Raw genomic sequence first — 23200 nt, forward strand, 5'->3', positions numbered from 1 at the left:
TTATTGTCTTTTCGACATATTCCCAAATCCCATTCTCAATTTTATCATATTGTACGACCCTAGCTTTCGAGTACACTCCACTTTTTGAGAAAAAGAAAATTCATTAATATTGTTATAAATATCTTTCTTTTGTATGTAAACTTTAAAATTGACAAGATCTTCTGAATAGAACATGCCTACTTTCTGTCTTTTTACATGAAGAATATTACGTTTCTTTAAATGATTTGTTTAATTAAAGAGATACATACAAAAAATAAAGCTAACAAACAATAATCCATATATATGGCATGATTATGTTCATATCAATAAAAATTAAAAAAATTGTTATAAACAAAAACACTTTTTGTTAAATTTGGAGAAGAGGATTGTCACAGTATACGTATAATTATGAGCCTCCTTATGTTGTTTTTGATTTTGTGATTATTTGACTGTTTTATAGTGATTATTTGCTTAATAGTCCAAACATTTCATGATTATCTGATTATTTGATAATCTAGGATTGTTTTCTTGATTATCTTGTTTAAATAAATTAATTGATGAATCTGTGATTATATTGGCAAAATAATTGTGATTATGTGAATACATGTATACCCCCTTGAGGGACCTCCTCTTACCTGTTTTTTGTACTGTGGTGTTCTGGTGTACAACTTGGACGTCGCATAGTGGTACCTTGCAGCATTGGTCATTAGGGTCTTGTACAAGTGTACACGTTGTTGGGTGATTCTGCCAATTTACACACCTATATATAAAAAATATATACATTGTTTTTGTACTTAAAATAGCGTTAACGACTCGGGTAGGTTTATGAAGATACTATGAATTCACTTATTCACCACATAAAAGAGTCTCAGAACAGAACTTTACAAAGAGTTAATTGGTGCACGCACCAAATATTTGGACCGAAATATGGAGGTTTTTGGTGTAAAAAAAAAAGTGCAAAATATTATATAAACAATCTATATATTGAGTTGACTTTAATCCTCAATTGCCAAAACTGGTCCAATCCAATTAGTTATGATAATGCCATTAAATATAACATAATTGTGCAGTTGATGAAATCGAATATCTTTTAAGTGTAGTTGATGAAATGGAATATCATCTAATTCATTTTCAAGACATGACTTTGAAACTCGTGACCATCAAAGTTTTATTTACTGACAACGTATTTGAATTCCTCATCTCAGATATGGACTTTAGCGCAGCCTTTCACCTCATTTACTCATCAATGAATTTTATTTCGAGATGACACATTTCTTAGGACCCTCGATTCTGACTATTACAGACGCATCTACTGACAAAATATTATTTCTCCGCGAGTTGTATCTCAAATATGGACTCTCACGCAAACTGTAATCAGTCACTCATATGTGAAATGTAGGTCAAGATAACCTTATTTTTAACAGGACCCCTTGGTTATTCAAGACACCTCTATGAACAAAATCTCATGAACAAAATCTAATGAACTATGACTTATACTTCCACAGATAGATGGAGAACCGTGGTGTAGTGGTTAGTGCATCGGACTACTTACACAAAGGTTCCTGGTTAGGGGAGAACATTTCAGGGACTGAATTTTCGGCTCTCCCCTGACACCATTTGCGAGTGTGGTCTTGAGAAACGAGGATAGTCCGTCGGACCATAAATAGCTGACCCGTGTTAAGAGAGAGCCATTATCACTTGCACGTAAAAGACACCCTTGTGTATTTCGAAAAAAAAAGAGAAGGCTAAAATCATTTAAAATTTAAAAGTATCAACAAACAAAATAGGAATGTAGCTTCTTCGACTGTTGTCTGCTTTATGGTCGGGTTGTTGTCTCTTTGGCAAATTCCCCATTTCCATTCTCAATTTTATTATTGTATGATATTCAACCATGAATTCTGCTAAAACCGATGCGAACGGTCAACCATAACTTACGACCAGGTATGAGAAATATTGACATTGTTGAATTCCTATGATGACTTGAAGATGACGGACAACAATAAAAACGTTCCATATTTGGGTTTCACCCGCTCACACACATCTCTGGTACCCAGACCGGAGTTTAAACTATAATGGGTAATATGGAGGCCTCGGTTGGTTAATGTTACTCCGCGACTTTGATCTGGAGATCAATCTGCTGATATCTCTTCTGTTAGTCTGTTCCCGACGAGCAGCCCGTTGGTTCTCTCCGAGTACTTCGGCTTTCTCCACCATAGAATAAAAGACTCTGCAAGGTGTCCTAACACTCCCTCGGGTTGGGGTAGGAATTGTCCTTGTTAATATTAAAACATTGTAAAGACGTTAGTAACACATCTACATTAATCTCGATAAGGAGTGTACACGGATTCCACTGTACCCTCGCAGCTCTCGGGGATTGCTCCGTAAACGGATGAATCTACGTACATACACCCCATACATACGTTGAAAGTAAAACTATTTTTATTATGATTATTTTGCTGAATGATGAAAACTGTGTATATAATCCCCAAAATAGATTATAAAATAACTATTTTGAGAAAATAAGGCAAACTATAAATCATTTCCAATGTTCCGACGACGAGTTGTTGTAATATCATGGTACCTTCACCTTGTCCTTGTTTACATTTCTAAAAATACCTAGTTTGGGAAATTCCCAAATACGGGTCATGCCATTCTGTGCATAATAAAAATGAACATTTATTGTTATAAATATTCGGCATCTCATAAAACAAAAATTAAAAAAACTGTAATTATTTCAATAACCTAAAACCTTTAATTTTATTATACCGCAGAAAATATCAATGCAGATCCGCAGAAACTCATGTAACAATCTCAAACCCATATAATATAATGGACCGGCTTAGTGGCGGCCCATAATAAGATAGTAACTTAGGGAACATGACCAGAAATAAAAGAGAAAAGACAAATTTACAAAACACTTCTAAGAAACAAAAGATTGACAAAAATCGGAAACGAGGTCAGCTCAGGTGTTCAGGTTTGGCAAAGAAAACTGTTCCTAAGAATTAATAATGACTAATTTATATAAACTGTTAAGATTACTGATAAATGGCTTATTTAGCTGGTGATAAGAAGACTAAGATAGCACTGACTCTGATACCCTTTTTAATTTCTAATTTCTTCTTTGGGGCTTGAAACTCTTCATGACAATAAGTGCTCTTGACTTTGATAGGGATTCGAATTTCATTGATATGACTCTAAGCTCTGATGATTAGGGTCCGGGCTCTTAATACGCAGACTCCGTTCTCCAAATCAATTGTGGAGCTCGTGTTATTACCCATACTAAACAGTAAACCATATTGCTTCTGATTGTCATACCTAAGACTTTTAAGTTTTAATCATGAAGAGCAGAACAGAAAATAACCTTCTGCTAAGGTTGTCGTTACATTATCGATAAGTAAATGAAAACATTTTTGACACAAGTTGAGGCTTACGTTACCCTTAGCTCAATCCATTTTTTATCAGTTGTTTTTCTTTTTTTTTATCTTGACATTATATGAAAATAGGAAGATGTAGTATGTTTGCAAATTATACAACTTTCAATTAAAGGCGTAGAAGTTAGCAACTATAAATAGGTACTCCTAATGCCTTCTCTAACGAGTAAAACCCAACCCGCATAGAAAGCTATCAAAGGCCCAGACAAGAGACAGTTAAAGCAATTAGAACGAGAAAATGTAGGGCCTGATTTATGAACAAAAAAATAACCAAAAAACAAATAGTGTATACAACAACATACATGTACGATAACTACTATGTTTAAGGCTCCTGAATTAGGACAGACACAAACTAACTATGTCGGGGTTAAACATGTGAGTGAGAGTCAAATCTTCTTTTAACATGTTTCATAAACCTATTACTGAAATGCTGAAATTATAACATTAGTATAAACTCGGCATAGAAACCTGAATTGTAAGTGGTACGCAAGACATACGTTTGGCTCGAATAAAACATTCGAAAAAGCCAAATAAAATATGAAATTGAAGAGCATTGAAGACACTTAAAAGACCCACAATTCGAAAAAGGTTTTGGTAAACTACTGTTGCATCAATCTGCATCCCCGTCGCTTTTTTTGTGTATGTGATTGTTTGATGTCAGGACCCTCGTCAATGCTTATCTGTTGTCGTAAATTGATGATAATTTATTTTGATAATTGGAAACATTGAGTTTGGTGGCGTATCTTTGGTATTCACTGTATAATTAAGTCCAAAATTGAGCAAACACTTGACGATTTTAAGGTGGATATAATGTACATACGTATACACCTTTTTGTTTTAAAAAAAGAGTAAAATTGGTTTTCTTCATTGTTAAATATCTTTAAGCTAAGAATAGTATGTCCATTCACGCTGATTAATATGAAAGATCTATTTATAACAGATTAATCAGTTATGTTAACTAAACATTGAAAAATACATGTATATAGAAAAAGTATCACATACATTATAGGTAGGAATAAGCATGTGTAATGAATGCTGTCTAAAGTGTTAACAAACAATTCATTTGTCAAGACAACTTATAAGACAATATTTACTCAACGCACTGATCTAAGGGTAATCGCAAATACTGGCAGCCATTTGAAAGCCATTAACAACTATTAAAACAATCGTGCATCTTAGAGTAATATATCAATCAGTACACATCCAACTGCCAACGAATTTAGTGTAAAGACATTATTAACAGTCTGAGTAAACATGACCTCGTATCGAAAGATTGTAGTACTATGCATGTGCATATGTGTTACATATCTAATACAATTTAGTATAGTTTTCATTACCGATAACAAAATCTAAATTTATACAAATTAAACATTTATTCTTATATGAAGTGCTTCTTTCGCTTTGTGAACAAACCCATGCTCTAAATCCAATAAAAAAAAATTGCACATGCGTATATTGTCTTCTTTAGAATAATGAATTTTATCAAATTATTATGCACTTAATATATTTTCTTAACTTTAAAACACTTTCAAACTCTTGAATTGTGCACACGATGTTACTTATTCATTATGATTGTAATGCGTTGCATTCCGAAATTAACATATTTGACCTAGATACGACAACCGCTCATGCTGGCTGTTCAAACTCCTCCCTCTGAAAAATCACAGTGCCAGCTGTTTGCTTCTAATCTTTACAAATAAAAAGGGAGGTTCATGGAAGAGCCTACACAAACGCTTTTACACTTATACTTATCGGACATAGACATTACCTGAAGTGTCCTATTCAGAATCGAAATAATTGATGCAAGCTATACTTTGCATCAATTATATCTTAATCAAAGATCTAATTATACGGCGGAATTGCTAACATGTAGGAAAAGTTTGTTTTTTGAACAATGGATAAGTTTACCCGGATCGTCTCTAAATTTTCTGGCTAGGTAAAGAACTTCGCAATACAAATAAGAAGGTGCTATTTCGTTGAACAGGTGAATAGTAAAACAGACCGTAATATAAAGGTGCGATAGAAACACATCCGGTTGAAATAAGAAGTTTGACAATTGTCATACGACAAATTATTGCTATCAGACTAGCACTATTCGCATGATATGGTAAATATGCTATTACTTTGTTAATTATAATAAGATGGTCAATGGTGGTAATTTTAATTCTAAACATGTATTTTGTCAACTAATAATCTGTGTCTAATGAAATCATTGCACAAAACAGGTACGGTCTTGTTGTTACATGTTTTTAATTTACACGTCTATATCCTAGCAGTTTGGCTTATAGCAACATCAGTCTGCTGATTGTACCAAAGGACAATTCTGGGGTACTTGTGTGTATGTTGGACACCTACAACAACAAAAAAACAGTACATATATAATGTATATGAAGAAGATATAACATACTGTGGATTCATATTTTTTCGTTGGTAAAAAATTTCGTTAATTCAGAAAGACTTGCTTTTTCGTTGATATTTGACTCCATGGTTTTGTCAACATATAGAGAAGTATATTGTTATTCCTTGGAAATTTTAATTTGTGTTTCACTTGTACCCACGAAATCATCGAAAATTGGTATCCATTGTTTTACCAAATCAAACCATGATATAGCCGAAAGTGCTGAAAACGGGGTTTAACATCAACAACTAATCAGTCCATCACTAAGACACAAACAACCCAAAGGACCCTATATAGTGTTGACGAATCAAAGCATGAAAGTTTTTTAAAACATAGATACCGATACCATGCACTATTAATATAGAACAAAAATTTAAACATCTTACTTATCTCGACATCTGTAATGTCCAGTTGGTCCATCTACGCATTCACAATCGTAGTCGCATCCATCAGACCATTTCTGACCTTGTGAATAAAGTTTTCCGTTGTATAAGCAACCTTTGAAAAGAACATTTGGAACATAGAACAGAGCAATTTAGAGTTTTTGAACATTTTTTTTTTCTTATTACTTCTCGAGCGGACTACCAGCTGAAGCCCACCTCCGGGTGCGGGATTTTACCGCTGTGTTGAAGACCCATTGGTGACCTTCGACTTTTTTAGCTCACTGGTCGGGTTATTGTCTTTTCGACATATTCCCAATTCCCATTCTCAATTTTATCATATTGTACGACCCTAGCTTTCGAGTACACTCCACTTTTTTAGAAAAATAAAATTCATTAATATTGTTATAAATATCTTTCTTTTGTATGTAAACTTTAAAATTGACAAGATCATGTGAATAGAACATGCCTACTTTCTGTCTTTTTATATGAAGAATATTACGTTTCTTTAAATGATTTGTTTGATTAAAGAGATACATACAAAAAAAAAGCTAACAAACAATAATCCATATATATGGCATGATTATGTTCATATCAATAAAAATTAAAAAAAATTGTTATTAACAAAAACACTTTTTGTTAAATTTGGAGAAGAGGATTGTCACAGTATACGTATAATTATGAGCCTCCTTATGTTGTTTTTGATTTTGTGATTACTTGACTGTTTTATAGTGATTATTTGATTACTAGTCCAAACATTTCATGATTATCTGATTATTTGATAATCTATGATTGTTTTCTTGATTATCTTGTTTAAATAAATTAATTAATGAATATGTGATTATATTGGCAAAATAATTGTGATTATGTGAATACATGTATACCCCCTTGAGGGACCTCCTTTTACCTGTTTTTTGTACTGTGGTGTTCTGGTGTACAACTTGGACGTCGCATAGTGGTACCTTGCAGCATTGGTCATTAGGGTCTTGTACAAGTGTACACGTTGTTGGGTGATTCTGCCAATTTACACACCTATATATAAAAAATATATACATTGTTTTTGTACTTAAAATAGCGTTAACGACTCGGGTAGGTTTGGGAAGATACTATGAATTCACTTATTTTCCACATAAAAGAGTCTCAGAACAGAACTTTACAAAGAGTTAATTGGTGCACGCACCAAATATTTGGACCGAAATATGGAGGTTTTTGGTGTAAAAAAAAGTGCAAAATATTATATAAACAATCTATATATTGAGTTGACTTTAATCCTCAATTGCCAGAATTGGTCCAATCCAATTAGTTATGATAATGCCATTAAATATCACATAATTGTGCAGTTGATGAAATCGAATATCTTTTAAGTGTAGTTGATGAAATGGAATATCATCTAATTCATTTTCAAGACATGGCTTTGAAACTCGTGACCATCAAAGTTTTATTTACTGACAACGTATTTGAATTCCTCATCTCAGATATGGACTTAAGCGCAGCTTTTCACCTCATTTACTCATCAATGAATTTTATTTCGAGATGACATATTTCTTAGGACCCTCGATTCTGACTATTACAGACGCATCTACTGACAAAATATTATTTCTCCGCGAGTTGTATCTCAAATATGGACTCTCACGCAAACTGTAATCAGTCACTCATATGTGAAATGTAGGTCAAGATAACCTTATTTTTAACAGGACCCCTTGGTTTTTCAAGACACCTCTATGAACAAAATCTCATGAACAAAATCTAATGAACTATGACTTATACTTCCACAGATAGATGGAGTTTCGTGGTGTAGTGGTTAGTGCATCGGACTACTTACACAAAGGTTCCTGGTTAGGGGAGAACATTTCAGGGACTGAATTTTCGGTTCTCCCTTGACACCATTTGCGAGTGTGGTCTTGAGAAACGATGATAGTCCGTCGGACCATAAATAGCTGACCCGTGTTAAGAGAGAGCCATTATCACTTGCACGTAAAAGACACCCTTGTGTATTTCGAAAAAAAAAAGAGAAGGCTAAAATCATTTAAAATTTAAAAGTATCAACAAACAAAATAGGAATGTAGCTTCTTCTACTGTTGTCTGCTCTATGGTCGTGTTGTTGTCTCTTTGGCAAATTCCCCATTTCCATTCTCAATTTTATTATTGTATGATATTCAACCATGAATTCTGCTTAAACCGATGCGAACGGTCAACCATAACTTACGACCAGTTATGAGAAATATTGACATTGTTGAATTCCTATGATGACTTGAAGATGAAGGACAACAATAAAAACGTTCCATATTTGGGTTTAACTCGCTCACACACATCTCTGGTACCCAGACCGGAGTTTAAACTATAATGGGTACTATGGAGGCCTCGGTTGGTTAATGTTACTCCGCGACTTTGATCTGGAGATCAATCTGCTGATCTCTCTTATGTTAGTCTGTTCCCGACGAGCAGCCCGTTGGTTCTCTCCGAGTACTTCGGCTTTCTCCACCATAGAATAAAAGACTCTGCAAGGTGTCCTAACAATCCCTCGGGTAGGGGTGGGGATTGTCCTTGTAAATATTAAAACATTGTAAATACGTTAGTAACACATCTACATTAATCCCGATAAGGAGTGTACACGGATTCCACTGTACCCTCGAAGCTCTCGGGGATTGCTCCGTAAACGGATGAATCTACGTACATACACCCCATACATACGTTGAAAGTAAAAATATTTTTTTTATGATTATTTTGCTGAATGATGAAAACTGTGTATATAATCCCCAAAATAGATTATAAAATAACTATTTTGAGAAAATAAGGCAAACTATAAATCATTTCCAATGTTCCGACGACGAGTTGTTGTAATATCATGGTACCTTCACCTTGTCCTTGTTTACATTTCTAAAAATACCCAAAAATTCCCAAATACGGGTCATGCCATTCTGTGCATAATAAAAATGAACATTTATTGTTATAAATATTTGGCATCTCATAAAACAAAAATTTAAAAAAATGTAATTATTTCAATAACCTAAAACCTTCAATTTTAATATACCGCAGAAAATATCAATGCAGATCCGCAGAAACTCATGTAACAATCTCAAACCCATATCATATAATGGACCGGCTTAGTGGCGGCCCATAATAAGATAGTAACTTAGGGAACATGACAATAAATAAAAGACAAAAGACAAATTTACAAAACACTTCTAAGAAACAAAAGATTGACAAAAATTGGAAACGAGGTCAGCTCAGGTGTTCAGGATTGGCAAAGAAAACTGTTCCTAAGAATTAATAATGACTAATTTATATAAACTGTTAAGATTACTGATTTATGGCTTATTTAGCTGGTGATAAGAAGACTAAGATAGCACTGGCTCTGATACCCTTTCTAATTTCTAATTTCTTTTTTGGGGCTTGAAACTCTTCATGACAATAAGTGCTCTTGGCTTAAATAGGGATACGAATTTCATTGATATGACTCTTAGCTCTGATGATTAGGGTCCGGGCTCTTAATACGCAGACTCCGTTCTCCAAATCAATTGTGGAGCTCGTGTTATTACCCATACTAAACAGTAAACCATATTGCTTCTGATTGTCATGCCTAAGACTTTTCAGTTTTAATCATAAAGAGCAGAACAGAAAATAAACTTCAGCTAAGGTTATCGTTACATTATCGATAAGTAAATGAAAACATTTTTGACACAAGTTGAGGCTTACGTTACCCTTAGCTCAATCCACTTTTTATCAGTTGTTTTTCTTCTTTTTTTTTTATCTTGAAATGATATAAAAAAAGGAAGATGTAGTATGTTTTCTAATTATACAACTTTCACTTAAAGACCCCAAAACATGGCGTAGAAGTTAGCAACTATAAATAGGTACTCATAATGCCTTCTCTAACGAGTTAACCCCAAACCGCATAGAAAGCTATCAAAGGCCCAGATAAGAGACAGTTAAAGCAATTAGAACCAGAAAATGTAGGGCCTGATTTATGAACAAAACAATAACCAAAAAATAAATAGTGTATACAACAACATACATGAACGATAACTACTAAGTTTAAGGCTCCTGAATTGGGACAGACACAAACTAAATATGTCGGGGTTAAACATGTGATTGAGAGTCAAATCTTCTTTTAACACGAGGACAGAAGTGTAACAGAATAACCCAAGAACACATAGTACAAAAATATTTATATAACATCATGAACCGATTACTGAAATTATAACATTAGTATAAACTCGGCATTGAAACCTGAATTGTAAGACATACGTTTCGCTTGAATAAAAAATGCAAAAAACCCAAATAAAATATGAAATTGAAGAGCATTGAAGACACTTAAAAGGCCCACAATTCCAAAAAGGTTTTGGTAAACTACTGTTGCATCTAGCTGCATCCCCGTCGGGTTTTTTTTTGTATGTGATTGTTTGATGTCAGGACCCTTGTCGATGCTTATCTGTTGTCGTATATAAATGATAATTTATTTTTATAATTGGAAACATTCAGTTTGGTGGCGTATCTTTGGTATTCACTGTATAATTTAGTCCAAAATTGAGCAAACACTTGACGCTTTTAAGGTGGATATAATGTGTATACGTATACACCTGTTTGTTTTAAAAAAAAAGAGTAAAATTGGTTTTGTTCATTGTTGAATATCTTTTACCTTAGAATAGTATGTCTATTTACGCTGATTAATATGAAAGATCTAGAATATAACAGATTAATCAGTTAATTAATTAAACATTGAAAAATACACGTATACAGAAAAAATAACACATGCATTATAGGTTAGATTAGGCATGTGTAATGCATACTGTCTAAAGTGTGAAAAAACTATTCATTTGTCAAGACAACTTATAAGACAATATTTACTCACGCACTGATCTAAGGGTAATTGCAAATCTGGCAGCCATTTGAAAGCCATTAACCACTATTAAAAAAATCGTGTATCTTAGAGTAATATATCAATCAGTAAACATCCAACTTCCAACGGATTTAGTAAATTTAGTATATACGCAAGACGCGCGTACTTAAGGCTCATCAGTGACGCTCGAATCCAAAAAAGTTAAAAGGCCAAATAAAGTACGAAGTTGAAGAGCATTGAGAACCAAAATTCCTAAAAGTTTTGCCAAATACAGCTACGGTAATCTGTGCCTGAGGTAGAAAAGGCTTAGTATTTCAAAAAATTAAAAAAAATGTAAACAGGAAATTTAAAAATATAATGTGTTGCATTCCGAAATTGACATATTTGACCTAGATACAGCCGCTTATGCTGGTTGTTCAAACTCCTCCCTCTGAAAAATCACAGTGCCAGCAGTTTGCTTCTAATCTTTACAAATAAAAAGGGAGGTTAATGGAAGAGCCTACACAAACGCTTTTACACTTATACTTATCGGACATAGAAATTACCCTATTTGTCCTATTCAGAATCGAAATAATTGATGCAAACTATACTTTTAGTCCATCAGCTGGTAGGGCAAAATTTCAATTCTGTGTTACACCCCAGGGTACCGGAATTTTTTGATATAAATTTAAAGAGTAATATATGATGAATATTTTAAGAGGTGTTAGACTTTTGAAAAAGTGTCCAAAAGGGGTTGAAAGGGGACTTATTTAAGGGTATATCAAAAATTTTGTTTTGCACATATTTACAGAAAAATGTAAAAATAACCAATAATTCAGTACTATTCTTTTTATTAAATAGAACAAATCATATCATATTAAAACGCAGGCTGATTTTCAATTAATTTTTAAATCGTAGAGGACCAAGAAAAAAGGGGGAGGGCAATTTCCAAAATTCGTGATTTTGAATGAAAAGAAGCAAAAGTACTAATTTTCTTAATAAAATGGTGTATTTTTTATATTGAAACATAGATCATAATGTAACTACAATGTAAAGGCTGTTGAAAAAAAAACATTTAAAGGTAAAACACAAAAACATAGAATCAACGACAGACACAAACATAGACAACCAGAAATGCACGATTCTGTCACAAATTTATACATCACATTCATGAAATAACTCACATATTAAAACACACAAAACTGTCAGGGTTTCTAGATATCTATTTTTTTTATTTTTTTTAACCGAATCACTACATTTTAAGGTTACGCAGAAGGTCAATCCATAGAATCATCATCAGTTTGGTCACCTTTGTTGAACACATGAACATCTGTTGTTGGCACAACCAGCTTTAAATGAACAGCACTTCTGAATTATTAAAGCATCTAACGCTGGTGGTTGGTCTAGCCAATTGATACTGATCAAATCGTTCTAAACAATCCAACTATAGTTGTTTATCAACAGACCAGTGATGTGTTTAAGAGCAGATTTCCAAATCTTCGTCTGAAAGTTGGATGGTTTAATGTGCTTTAACATTGCATCTCTTGTTGGGGGCAGTAGATGACAATAAATCTTTTTTTGTTTGCATTTCAAAACGTTCTGATCTTTATCATGTTTATTGATCGATATTTCTAATTTCGTAGCCATATATAGAACACGAAAACCTCTCGAGTGTTTTGCCAACTCTTCGTCAACCTCTTCAAAGGTTTCAACACGATGGAATAGACCTTCCGAAAACACATAACGTGTCAAAAAGCCGAATACTTTGCTTTTTTTCCTTAACCAGACAAAACACTTATTGAATCACAACCTGTACTGCCGTGAAATCCTGGCAGTTTTCTACAAACATTCTCACCAAATCTATCAATGTTAGAATTGATATGCAACTGTGAAAATAGTAAGCCAATACTTCCAGATCAATGTCAGAAGGTTTTATAACAATGGAGTCGTAACTTTTGTCAGCTGCATATTTTTGCATTAAGAAACATTTTGTAATCGGCTTCTTCCTGTTTGATTATAAGATAAAACCATTCTACGCTATTTCATTTCCAACATTGTTTTTGTGGCACATACTTCAATGTGATACAAATAAATCAATACATTCAAGTGTAAATCTATAGGATTATTTACTCTTTTCCGAACCAAAGAATTTAACAAGAGCAACTTTGTTTTCCCCAACTAACAAACATTTCTTCCATCCCCAAGAGCACGATTGTGATGGTGTAGAACTTATCGTCATGATTTGACCTCCCAAGGACCTGCTGTTTTAATTTTTTTATGGATATTGTGGGATACTAAACAGTGACAAAATCAATGCGGGACCTCTTTTCGAAACTAAAAGGATGGTTTTTAAAATAACAATTGCCAAATAAAAAAAGTGCTTAGTATCCTAGTAATGGCTTGAATAACTGCCATATCATCAAATATCCACATGCTTTCCTAAGGAATGACCATTTTCTAAAAGACCACTTAGGACAGATTTTAATTTCTCATAACATGTGTACCATCAAAGTTTGCAAGATACATTGGAAACGGACCTAATTCAAACTGGAGAACCTATCGCATAACCAACTATCTTGTCTGGGCTATGACAAGCAGGCGACATTTTTTTTCATCTGCTCTCAATGTTTTGTTGTTCTTGTCACCCATTAACTGCTTGTCTTTTATTTCCTTTTTAAAAAATGTAAGCAATGATAATCTTTTAATTGTTTTGAAGATATCGGTTGACTTTTGTATAAGCCGTTCATTAATGAAATTTTTTTAAGCAAACTTTCCCTTTTCATACGCGTTTAGAAGGTTGCACATTAATTCCGAAGAAGCAACAGAACCCGAGAACAATCCATATAACTGCTCAGATGTTTCAAATGGATTTGTCCAGCTTTGCAGTGTCTGAAACAATTCCATAACATCAGTTTTGTCTCCGTTCATTCGAGTTTTTTAAAGTTCTTTTTGTGCGGATGTTTCAGGGTTACCCATTCCTACCAAATCTCGAATTTTAAGGATATTGAAGCTCTTTCCACTGCTGGTGAACGTTTCGTTCACGAGGGTACCACCAGCCCAGTAGTCAACAATCTGTGTTGTCATGAATATCAATAATGTGGTTATTTACATAAATTTCCTGTTTATAAAACTTTGATTTGTTCAAAAAACTAAGGATGTTCTTATCCCAGACAAAGATACCTTAGCCTTATTTGGTACAACTTTTTGGAATTTTGGATTCTCAATGCTCTTCAACTTTGTACTTGTTTGGCTTTACAAATATTTTGATATGAGCGTCACTAATCAGTCTTATGTAGACGAAACGCGCGTCTGGCATACTAAATTATATTTTGGTACCTTTCATAACAATTTCATGTACATTTACCAACCAACGCTTAACATAATCTTTATTTAAACTGAAAACAACAAAGCCAATTTTTTTTGTATTTCTTTGAAACCTAAGAACGTAAAAAGTATGGCCAATTCTCATAACTGACTATTTGACGTTCATTCAAAGCGATGTTTATCGATTGAATGACTTAATAATCTTAAGTCAATCACTACATAGCTAAAACACAAAATGTAATCAAGCACACTTTTATTGAGTTCGATAGAGTGCACCTTTTCTGAACGCAAAAAAAACCACCTTAATTTGTACCTTTTAAGTAATATTTTGTTACACATTCACTTTATAAAATAATTTGTCTCACCAAAACATCATAAATCGACATTTCAATGTGTGTTTTCAGTTGCAAATTGATAATGCTTATGTGTGAATGCATTGTACATGTTGTATACTGAATCAAAGACGGTAATTTGATGATTTCCGTAATTTAACGAGTATTTGCACGTACATATATTTTATCAAATATTTCATATTTTAGACGATATATAAATACTGCAAATGATTGAAACATTGTATAATGATTAATTTTAAAGTTTAATTAACTAAAACGGGTAAATGTATAACGAATTTCTTTATGAAAGGAAAAAATGTGCCTTAATTTTAACCAAAAAAATCGGATTGCTTGTAATGTAAAAAAATCTTTTTTTTAAACAAAAAATCTTCAGAGTAATATTAAATATGTCAGTTTTGTATCTGTTTTAGCTGTTTACACCTATACTTTATTTTTTTTTAGTCGCTTTATATCAAAAAAAATAATTAAAAATTACTTAGTCGTGATTGCTAAATGAGGGAACCATTGAAAGGGACGTTTTTAAACCTCTTTTGGACACTTTTTTTTTAGTCTAACACCTTGTATTTTATCAATATGATAATGAAGTTGAATTCTATCAAAAAAAATCGCGGTACCCTGGGGTGTAACACAAACTCCTTAACTAGAGCGCTTTTGAGAACTAGCTGATGGACTATTTGCATCAATTATTTCTTAATCAAAGATCTAATTATAAGGCGGAATTGCTAACATCTAGGAAAAGTTTGTTTATTGAAAAATTGATACATTGTAAGTTTACCCGGATCGTCTCTAAATTTTCTGGCTAGGTAAAGAACTTCACAATAGATATAAGAAGGTGCTATTTCGTTGAACAGGTGAATGGTAAAAAAGACTGTGATAAGGTGCGAAAGAAACACATCCGGTTGAAATAATGAGTTTGGCAATTGTCATACGACAAATTATCGCTAGCAGACTAGCACTATTCGCATGATATGGTAAATATGCTATTACTTTGTTAATTATAATAAGATGGTCAATGGTGTTAATTTTAATTCTAAACATGTTTTATGTGAACAACTAATCTGTGTCTAATGAAATCATTGCACAAAACAGGTACGGTCTTGTTGTTACATGTTTCTAATTTACACGTCTATATCCTAGCAGTTTGGCTTATAGCAACATCCGTCTGCTGATTGTACCAAAGGACAATTCTGGGGTACTTGTGTGTATGTTGGACACCTACAACAACAAAAAAACAGTACATATATAATGTCTAGGAAGAAGATATACATACTGTGGATTCATATTTTTTCGTTGGTAAAAAATTTCGTTAATTCAGAAAGACTTGCTTTTTCGTTGGTATTTGAATCCGTGGTTTTGTCAACATATAGGGAATTTGTTATTCCTTGAAATTTACTTCGTGCTTTACTTGTACACATGAAATCAACGAAAATTGGTATCCATCGAACAAAGGAGTCCACAGAATTTACATTAAACAATTGTGCTGCTGGACAATTTATTCAAATTCATATATTCAATTGTTATATAAAACTGTTTAGCCTTTGTCCTATTGAATTTAGCGTTAAACTGTTTTCTATCATATGACTGCGGTTTCAAACTGATTATTCTACTCTAGATTTCTTTTTATAATGTCTGTAACACATCTTTAATTCTCGTGTAAGAAGTCGAGCAACTGTATCACTAGCTCGTCATCACTGAGGTTTGGAGTTCGTATCTCGCATGCGACAGGTGCGCTCGATTTCGATCTTAATTGACTAGGATTGATAGTTTTCCTACCAAAGTTCTATTGTTCTTTTCGAGCACTCCGGCTTCCTCCACCAAAATAAACTTACAAGCATAAAACAGCAAATATACCTGAAACGTGGTTTTGAACACAAACAATTATTCAGTCAATCCCTACGACAGAAACAATACAAAGGACACTATATAGTGTGGACATATCAAATGATGAAACTATTTTTCAAACATAGACACAATGTACTAGTAATATAGAACTACAAGTTGGAACATCTTACTTGTCTCGACATCTATAGTGTCCAGTTGGTCCATCTACGCATTCACAATCGTAGTCGCATCCATCAGACCATTTCTGACCTTGTGAATAAAGTTTTCCCTTGTATAAACAACCTTTGAAAAAAAATGGAATATAGAACAGAGCAATATAGAGTTTTTTTACCAATTTTTTCTTATTATTTCCCGTGCGGACTACCAGCTCTAGTCCGCTTCCGGGAGCGGGATTTTCTGGCTGTGTGGTGAAGACCTATTGGTGGCCCTCGACTGTTTGTGCTCTTTGGTCGGGTTATTGTCTTTTTGGCATAATTATTCCCAATTTCCATTCTCAATTTTATCATATTGTACGACCTTTCTAGTACACTCCACTTTTTGCGAAAAATGAAATTCATCAATATTGTTATAATTATCTTTCTATTGTATGTCACCTTTGAAATTGTTCATGTGAGTTGTGCATATAGATATAAAAAAAAGAAGATTTGGTATGATTGCAAATGACAACTGTCCACAAGAGACCAAAATGACATAGAAATTAACAACTATAGGTCATCGTACGGGCTTCAACAATGAGCAAAGCCCATACCGCATAGTCAGCTATAAAAGGCCGCGAAATGACACTGTAAAAGAGCTCAAACGAGAAAACTAACGGCGTTATTTATGTACAAGAATTGACTACTTTATTTATTTTTAAATGACGAATATTACGTTTCTATAAATAATTTGTTTAATTGAAGAGAAATATACATAAAATAAAGCTATCAAACAATAACCCATATATATATGGTATATATGGTATTTGGTATAAAAATGATCATATCAATAATAATAAAAAAAAAATGTTTTAAACAAAAACACTTTTGGTTAAATTTGGAGAAGTAGAGAGCTAATATAGAATTGTCGCAGTTTAAGAATAAGTATGAGCCTCGCTATGGTTTTGTTTGTGTGATTACTTGACCGTTTTCTTAGTAATTATTTGATTACTAGACCAAATATTTCTTATTTGATAATCTTGAATTGTCCAGAAGGCTAGCCTAATGAGTATCTTGTTTATAAAAATAACTAATGATCAATATGTGATTATATTTGCAAAGCAATTGTGATTTTGTGAATACTTAAACACCCCCCTGAGGGGCCTCCTCTTACCTGTTTTTTGCACTGTGGTGTTCTGATGTACAACTTGGACGTCACATTTTGGTATCTTACAACATTGGTCATCTGGGTCTTGTACAAGTCTACACGTTGTTGGAACATTCTGGTAATGTACACACCTATTATATTTTAAAGACACAAACTCACGTTTAATGTTTTAACGGTTTTTGGACGGATTGGATGTGGTATAGAATCTATGAAATTACTAATTTTCAACAGACCAGAATATATAAAGGGAATATAACCATAAGTCGAAAACAGACAATGAAATGGCATAAGACAAACAATAGTCTACAGAACAACAAGACAGAGCACTATTAAAAAATCAAAAGACTGTGGAACACGAACCCCGCCGAAATGAGGTGACCTTATGTGTTCAAGAAAGGCAAAGAACAATTCTTAAAAAATATAAAGAATGAATTAAAGTCGTTAACGTTGTTAGATAAAGGCAGATTCCTTATCGTCAACTAAATTGATGAATAATACTGGCTCTGATACCCATACTAAGTCATTGTTGGAACTCCAGATATTCCTGGTTCTGTGATTCAATTGATAGTGTTCATACATGTAGATACCAGGATTCAATTTTTAGACGATCGTTTCGTCTACACAAGACTCATCAGAGGGGCTCAATAAAAAAAGTAAAAAGTCAAAATAAGGTACGAAATACATACGGAAGAATATTAGTATTTTTTACCTCTATTTTTATTCCCGAGTTTTTGTGTGCGTGTCATATATCTGGAACCTCGTCAATGTTTATCTTTTCGAATATTACGGGAACGACCAAAAAGGAGGGGGGAGTATTTGTAATCTGATCCCCAATTTGATCGAAGAAAAATATTGTGGTCATGCAAGCAGATAACAAAAAAATATTCGGAATCCACATTTTCCCCACACCTTTAACAGTTAAAGTGTTAAATTTTGTAGTAAAAAATATTATATTATTGATAGAGTCGAAAAGCTTTTGTAAAAATGTCTGCTCATTGGGCGAATTTTTTTTCTGTCTGAGACAACAAATCATAAACCCACTTTTTGAAGTTAAGTGGTTGCTCCTTAATGAGCTTGTTTGTTACTTGGAGAATTTTGTGTCGGTGGCAGATCTTTGATTTTGTCTATATAATTTATTCATTTGCAACTTTTATATGATCTGGACGAATTAGACTTTGACATAATGTAAATGCATGCATACCTGTCTTATTTGGAAGAATGCAAATAAACTCATCATAAACACCAGAATTAAGATTTGCACACCAGAAGCGCGTTTCCTCTTCAAAAGACTCATCGGTGACGCTCGATTCAAACAGATAAAAAAGTAAGAAGAAGGAAAGCATTGCGGACTTACAAATCCGATTGTTTTTGCCAAATACTAGTACAAGAAGGTAATGCATTCCTTAAGTGTGCTAACCTCTATAGATGTATGCTGGGTTGTTGAAGTCGTAAGATTGATGTTTATAGCTTCATTTAACCTTGTTATTTGTTATTTAAACATTTCGTAAAACAAACCTTTCGGTACAACGGTAAATTACATGTTCAGCGTGCAAACATGTACGCTTATTATTACAACCAACCTTTCGGTACAACGATAAAGTCCTTGGTAAGCGTTCAAACATGTACACTTATAATCACAACAAACCTTTCAGTACAACGATAAAGTCCCTGATCAGCGTTCAAACATGTACACTTATAATGACAACCAACCTTTCAGTACAACGATAAAGTCCCTGGTCAGCGTTCAAACATTTACACTTATAATCACAACCAACCTTTCGGTACAACGGTAAAGTCCCTGATCAGCGTTCAAACATGTACACTTATAATGACAACCAACCTTTCAGTACAACGATAAAGTCCCTGGTCAGCGTTCAAACATGTACACTTATAATCACAACCAACCTTTCGGTACAACGGTAAAGTCCCTGATCAGCGTTCAAACATGTACACTTATAATCACAACCAACCTTTCAGTACAACGATAAAGTCGCTGGTAAGCTTTCAAACATGTACACTCATAATCACAACCAACCTTTCGGTACAACGATACAGTTCCTGATCAGCGTTCAAACATGTACACTTATAATCACAACCAACCTTTCGGTACAACGATAAAGTCCCTGATCAGCGTTCAAACATGTACACTTATAATGACAACCAACCTTTCAGTACAACGGTAAAGTCCCTGATCAGCGTTCAAACATGTACACTTATAATCACAACCAACCTTTCAGTACAACGGTAAAGTCCCTGATCAGCGTTCAAACATGTACACTTATAATGACAACCAACCTTTCAGTACAACGATAAAGTCCCTGGTCAGCGTTCAAACAAGTGCACTTATAATCACAGCCATCTTCCCAGCGTTCACTTTGCTGATAGTGTTTACTCTTGTACGTGCATCCCACTAAAAGGGAAACGCTGACGCTTATCAACAAGTAAACAACTGTTTAAATCAAATAAATCAAAGCAACTGGAGAACTTCTTAAAAAATATCTTGTCATGTAATGCTTAATTATCATTGTACGACAGTTATATCTGTATTACAGTGGCGGATCAAGAGGGGGGGTTCCGGGGGTGCGCACCCCCCTTTATTTTTGCCGATCAATGCATTTGTATCGGGACATATGTTTTGCACTCCCCCTTTTCCCTGGGTTAGCATCCCCCCTTTCGAAAATCCCTGCATCCGCCCCTGGTATTAGATCCTATCGAAATAAAAAATCATAAAAGATCTGATTTAATAAACGCTTACAATTCTGTACGCCAAACTGTTTTATTTCATTTTTTTTAATAGTGCCAATATTTTGAGAACATTATGCATGCATACATTTGTTATTACAATTTTATTACATAATTCAATCTAAAGCAGCAACAAGATTAAAAATGTTAGGGACAAGACTAGTTTTACAATTGTGCAGATTGATTTTGAATAGTGCAATTTTGGATTAACATGTATGAAGTCTAAATGTAGTTTTGGTAAATATCTTGAAACGAAATTGTAATTAACTTAAATTGATCATTTTTGTGCCCCACCTACGAAAGTAGAGGGGCATTATGTTTTCTGGTCTGTGCGTCCTTTCGTCCGTCTGTTCGTTCTTCCGTCTGTTCGTTCGTCCGTCTGTCCCGCTTCAGGTTAAAGTTTTTGGTCAAGATAGTTTTTGAAGAAATTTAGGTCCAATCAACTTAAAACTTAGTATACATGTGTCCTATGATATGATCTTTCTAATTTTAATGCCAAATTAGATTTTTGACCCCAATTTTACGGTTCACTGAACATAGAAAATGATAGTGCAAATTTCAGGTTAAAGTTTTTGGTCAAGTTAGTTTTTGATAAAGTAGAAGTGCAATCAACTTGAAACTTAGTATACCTGTTTCCTTTGATGAGATCATTCTCATTATAATGCCAAATTAGAGAATTTATTCCAATTTCACGGTCCACTAAACATAGAAAATGATAGTGTGAGTGGGGCATCCGTGTACTGTGGACACATTCTTGTTATTTATCTTTTAAAAACAATCGCATACAGTCAACTTAGTCTAGTTCTTCAGCCCAAAGCATTCTCGTAAACAAATGCTGTATGCGGCTTATCATTAAATAAACACACGTATGAAGTACTTTAATATTTATAAATCTAAGTGTTGTATTGTAACATGCCAGTATATAATTGGTTTGTCTCTGTAACACTACTACTGCAAAAAATTTTGTAAATGAATATATGTAAGAAATCTTTGCATATGTATAGTCGTTACTTGATTGTTCTTTTTCATTTTCCGGGCCTTTTGATTTTAACTTATTTTATATAAAACTTTGGTATATATACTCACAAACTCCTTCTCCACAAGATGAACACGTCACAGGACAAAACTTCTTCAATGAAGGAAACGAACAAACATTCTTACTGCAGGCGAAGACAGCCTGATCCTTGCATGGTTCTAAAACGATATAAAAATATATCTATTGATATTTCTCTGTATGTATTTCCCCTTTATTCTCTTTTCTTTATATGCTATCCCCACCCCCTTTATTTTTTTATTATTTTCCGCGCTCTTTTTAATGAAATTTTGTTGTCCATTTGTTGAAATATTTCAAAATTGAATGCATAAGAATTCTGAAAAAATCGTCATTATCTAAAAACTAAAAACAACATGCTAATAATAAGTATGCGTCCAAAGCGTTTTTTTTGTTTGTATTTAACTTCAGCAGGCGTGCTAGACAAATATTTGAAAGCCGAGAATGTATCAGAAACAAACAGTTTAGAAGCTATATGAACAAAAGGACTTACAAAAAATAGCCAAATCAATCTAAGGGATACTTTGCCTGAGGGAATTGAAACTTTGTTTCTTTATATTTTCAAACTTCATACACAAACAATTTTAGAAAAGTGTGTTGAAGAATCATTACAGTACCGAAATATTGACTATTGCGCTGATGATAGTATTACCCTCGCGGACTTATAATCTACTAGCAAAGGTATAGACCCAGTGTTGTAAAAAATGAAAACCTCGCGTTAATATTTGACAGTTTTTATCACTCCAATTATGCTTCCATAACCTAAGCAACTGGCAATGTAAGTGGTAACAAACTGTCAATGAACGCAAAACAAATACAATAGATATTGAACTTACTGGCCTTTCAACTTTGATTGTCTAGTCGTAAATACTTACTACATAGTCCACAGGTTAAAGGGCAATATGTCTTCAAGTTGTCATCATGACAGACATGGCTGTCATTGCAATTTATAAACGTGGCATCAGCACAGTTTGTAGAATTTGTCGCCGACACTGTTAACAAACAAAATTCAAAAAGACTTACTTTTAGTATTTTATAGCATATATAACAAAAAAGAAAAAAGGTTATAGACAGATCTCAACAAGACTGTCAAAAATTGAAAAGGAGTATTTAGGATTTTGCAATATTTTCTTTCTTTTGAAAAGCATAATGTCAACCATTCTGAGGACATGCTTGAAAATTCCGAGAATAAAATGTATTGTTCGTCATGAAAATTGCAGTAGAAAATTTAAATGATTAGAATTTCATACTTTTTGAGATGCTGCAAATTACCGATAATATAATATATAATTGAAGATTTCATTTTTTTAGTAACACAAACATGGATGAAAGTATGGAAACTTACCAACCACTGTGTACACATTTAAAACAAACAATAAACACACTATGCCTGTGTAAGTCATGATCTAGCGAGACAGAACTGTACGGTATCACAGAGATCAAGTACATATATATCTACCTTATCTATATAAGCCTGAACATATTAAATGACCTTCAAAATTTTATTATATAAAATCTTTTCAAATGTTGTTATGAGGTATCAAGAATACAAACTGAAATAAAGGCACACATTTTTTTT

The 23200-nt window shown here is 33.4% G+C and overlaps 1 protein-coding gene across 4 annotated transcripts; it reads right to left on the reverse strand.

Moving 5' to 3' along the window:
• Positions 1 to 15709: 15709 nt before the first annotated feature.
• On the reverse strand, positions 15710 to 23070 carry LOC134701342 (BMP-binding endothelial regulator protein-like). 4 transcript variants are annotated; one of them, XM_063562479.1, is made up of 8 exons: positions 22967 to 23070; positions 22497 to 22613; positions 21657 to 21764; positions 20169 to 20238; positions 19604 to 19648; positions 17835 to 17959; positions 16697 to 16808; positions 15710 to 15899 (listed from the first exon to the last, which is right to left on the reverse strand). In XM_063562479.1, exons 1-8 carry the CDS (start codon positions 23022 to 23024, stop codon positions 15818 to 15820), a joined length of 717 nt encoding a protein of 238 aa, XP_063418549.1. In that variant the 5' UTR covers positions 23025 to 23070; the 3' UTR covers positions 15710 to 15817. The 4 variants fall into 4 exon arrangements, with proteins under 4 accessions (XP_063418549.1, XP_063418552.1, XP_063418550.1 ...); XM_063562482.1 differs by lacking the exon at positions 19604 to 19648 and adding an exon at positions 19734 to 19778; XM_063562480.1 differs by lacking the exon at positions 19604 to 19648 and adding an exon at positions 19994 to 20038.
• Positions 23071 to 23200: the final 130 nt, after the last annotated feature.

The sequence above is a fragment of the Mytilus trossulus genome, unplaced genomic scaffold (genome assembly GCF_036588685.1).
Source record: "Mytilus trossulus isolate FHL-02 unplaced genomic scaffold, PNRI_Mtr1.1.1.hap1 h1tg000236l__unscaffolded, whole genome shotgun sequence".
NCBI lineage: Eukaryota > Metazoa > Mollusca > Bivalvia > Mytilida > Mytilidae > Mytilus > Mytilus trossulus.

Bases quoted from the DNA above. Each gene is read 5' to 3' on its own strand.
- LOC134701342 (XM_063562479.1), bottom strand. From the start codon at position 23,024: ATGACTTACACAGGCATAGTGTGTTTATTGTTTGTTTTAAATGTGTAC. The intron at 21,765-22,496 runs GTAAGTATTTAC...ATATCGTTTTAG, and splicing joins TTTAACCTGTGGACTATGTA to AACCATGCAAGGATCAGGCT. The intron at 19,649-20,168 runs CACTTGTTTGAA...TCATTATAAGTG, and splicing joins GATGGCTGTGATTATAAGTG to TACATGTTTGAACGCTGATC.